The sequence below is a fragment of the Arachis ipaensis genome, chromosome B01, assembly GCF_000816755.2.
Source record: "Arachis ipaensis cultivar K30076 chromosome B01, Araip1.1, whole genome shotgun sequence".
NCBI lineage: Eukaryota > Viridiplantae > Streptophyta > Magnoliopsida > Fabales > Fabaceae > Arachis > Arachis ipaensis.
In genome coordinates this window covers 3,236,471-3,238,718 of record NC_029785.2, presented here as the reverse complement: position 1 = coordinate 3,238,718, position 2,248 = coordinate 3,236,471, and the positions used below count along the sequence as shown (strand labels likewise).

At 33.0% G+C, this 2,248-nt stretch overlaps 1 protein-coding gene across 1 annotated transcript; it reads right to left on the bottom strand.

Moving 5' to 3' along the window:
* LOC107616144 (spermidine coumaroyl-CoA acyltransferase-like) lies at positions 218 to 1,742 on the bottom strand. Its single transcript, XM_016318142.2, has one exon. The coding sequence runs from the start codon at positions 1,675 to 1,677 to the stop codon at positions 280 to 282; it is 1,398 nt and encodes a 465-aa protein (XP_016173628.1). The 5' UTR covers positions 1,678 to 1,742; the 3' UTR covers positions 218 to 279.

The following is a 2,248-nucleotide window of genomic DNA, read 5'->3' as shown; positions in this document are numbered from 1 at the left end:
TATTAAATTTTAATTATTAAAAATATTTTTGACCAAATGACAAATGACTCCCGTTTATTAAAAGAAACTACCATGCACAAACATTAAACACAACAACCAACAAACAACCAAATCTTACACAAAGAAAAAGACTTATAAAGAAACAAACATGATGATCATTGTACAAAAAAGAAAAAGAAAAACAAAAACAAAGAGAAATTAAACAAATAAACATGAAATTAAGGGATATTATATATATCCATATGTTGCATGGATTCCTAGGATATATTATTATTGGGTTCAAATATTATTAAGAAGTATAAGAGCTTCCATCTCCTCTCTGAACTTGGGCATGGCATCATTAGGAAGAGACACAAAAATCCTAACTCCTCCATCTTTCATTGATGAATCCAACTTGCTAGGAGGTGCAAAAATGCACAAATCCACCATGGCAAACATGTTGCATGGTGCTGGTAATAAATTCACTAGAACATTCCCTCCAAAATCCATGTTTTCCAAGAAACCCAAATATTTCCAATCGGTCACATTAAAATATGCACCAATACCTTCCACATTAAAATCTTGTTCTTTTGTCACCAAAGTGTTAATTGAATCCGTGATATAGTTTCTAGTAAAAGCAGCTTTCTTGATCTCTTTGATGTGCTTCACAACTTGTGAGAGAGGTTTCTCCATGAGTTCTTTAACTGAAAGGACAACATTTGCATCCACAATTGCATTCCCATAATACCCTTCAGGCAAAGGTGGATCCAAATGTCTTCTCGCCCCAACTACTATACCTAGCAAAGTTTTTCCATCATGGTTTAGTTTCAAGGCTCTAGCCCTTGACCTCCAAATATAAGCAGTGAGTGATTCAAAATTAGTGAAAATTTCTTTCATAGTCTTAATATTATTGTGACTAGTATATTCTTTGATCAATCTCATTTTGAGTCTTCTTATACTCTCACCATCCACCTTAAAGCATTCATGCACGAGTGTCGTGGCCGGAAGATGTGGTGAAACTGCGGCCGAGGCATTATTGATCGGACTCGGCAAGGGTATTTCGGTAATTGACCCCATCAGCCTCTCCCTTTCCCAAACAGGTTTTATTGATGGCTCGTTTCTTCCTCTTGCTAACTCGATTAAGGCATGAAGAAATTGAGATAATCCAAATCCATCACATAAAATATGTGAGATCCCAATTCCAATTGTGAATCCCCCACATAGAAACTTGGTCACCTTGAACCTTAAAGGGTATTGGTGGCCATTTTCATCACCTAGTGAAGGAAGCTGAAAGGCCAATTGTTTTGCAATTTCCATGTCATCACTACTACCATCATCAAGGTAATTAAGAGAAGAGAGATTGCAATTAGCAATTGCTTCTATAAATGGAACTCTATCATTGGAATTGCAATGGATTCTAAACTTCCCATCATCATGTTTGACTATCTTACCGGCAAGAGGGTAGTAATAGAACAAGGCCTTTGAGAGTGATTTTTTTATCACATTAATAGGGTTAGGGTCAATTTGGTCATTTGGGTAACCATCATGTTTTTGTGATTTGTAAACTTGAATGATATGGTATAACATATTAAGGTCAGGTCTATGATCAAGTGTAGATAGAGAGAGAACAGAGGAAGGTGTAGACTTAGATGGTTTGATAAATACAACATCCTTCATTTCAACAATGAGAGGTGGCATGATGGGAAAAATGTGATTTTAATGAATTTAGAGAATGTTATTGAATGTGTTTGTGGTATCTGAAATATACGGGAATAATGGAACCTAATCAACCTATATAGATCAATACTTGCCGCCCTATGATTCATATCTGTGATTAATTATATACGTCGAGTGATTAGTTCTCTTGACCAATAATAAATTTATTATAAATTAGATTAATTTTTGACTTTTCAAATTAGAGATACCGTACAACATTATATTTATGATTATATATGTAATTATACATTTTGTTTTGTTTGAATTAAGTTATGTTCGGGCCAATATATGTCGTTCATATATGTGAGAACTCTGTGATAATTAATCTCTTTGCTCTTTGGTCCGCCAGTTGTCTTTGAATTCATGATTAATGCTAATCTGCAGTCGACGAATGAAGTTAATAGATAATTAGATGGTAAATACCTCTAAAACATCTTTTTCTTAAAGATATTTTTTAATAATTAAAATTTAACATATATAATTGATTAAATTATGTTATTTTTGTTAAAATTAGGTTAAATAAATTAATTTGATTAAAAAATAATAAATTAAA

What these genes read in the sequence shown, in the direction of transcription:
- LOC107616144 (XM_016318142.2), bottom strand. Translation starts at nt 1,677, where the DNA reads ATGCCACCTCTCATTGTTGAAATGAAGGATGTTGTATTTATCAAACCA.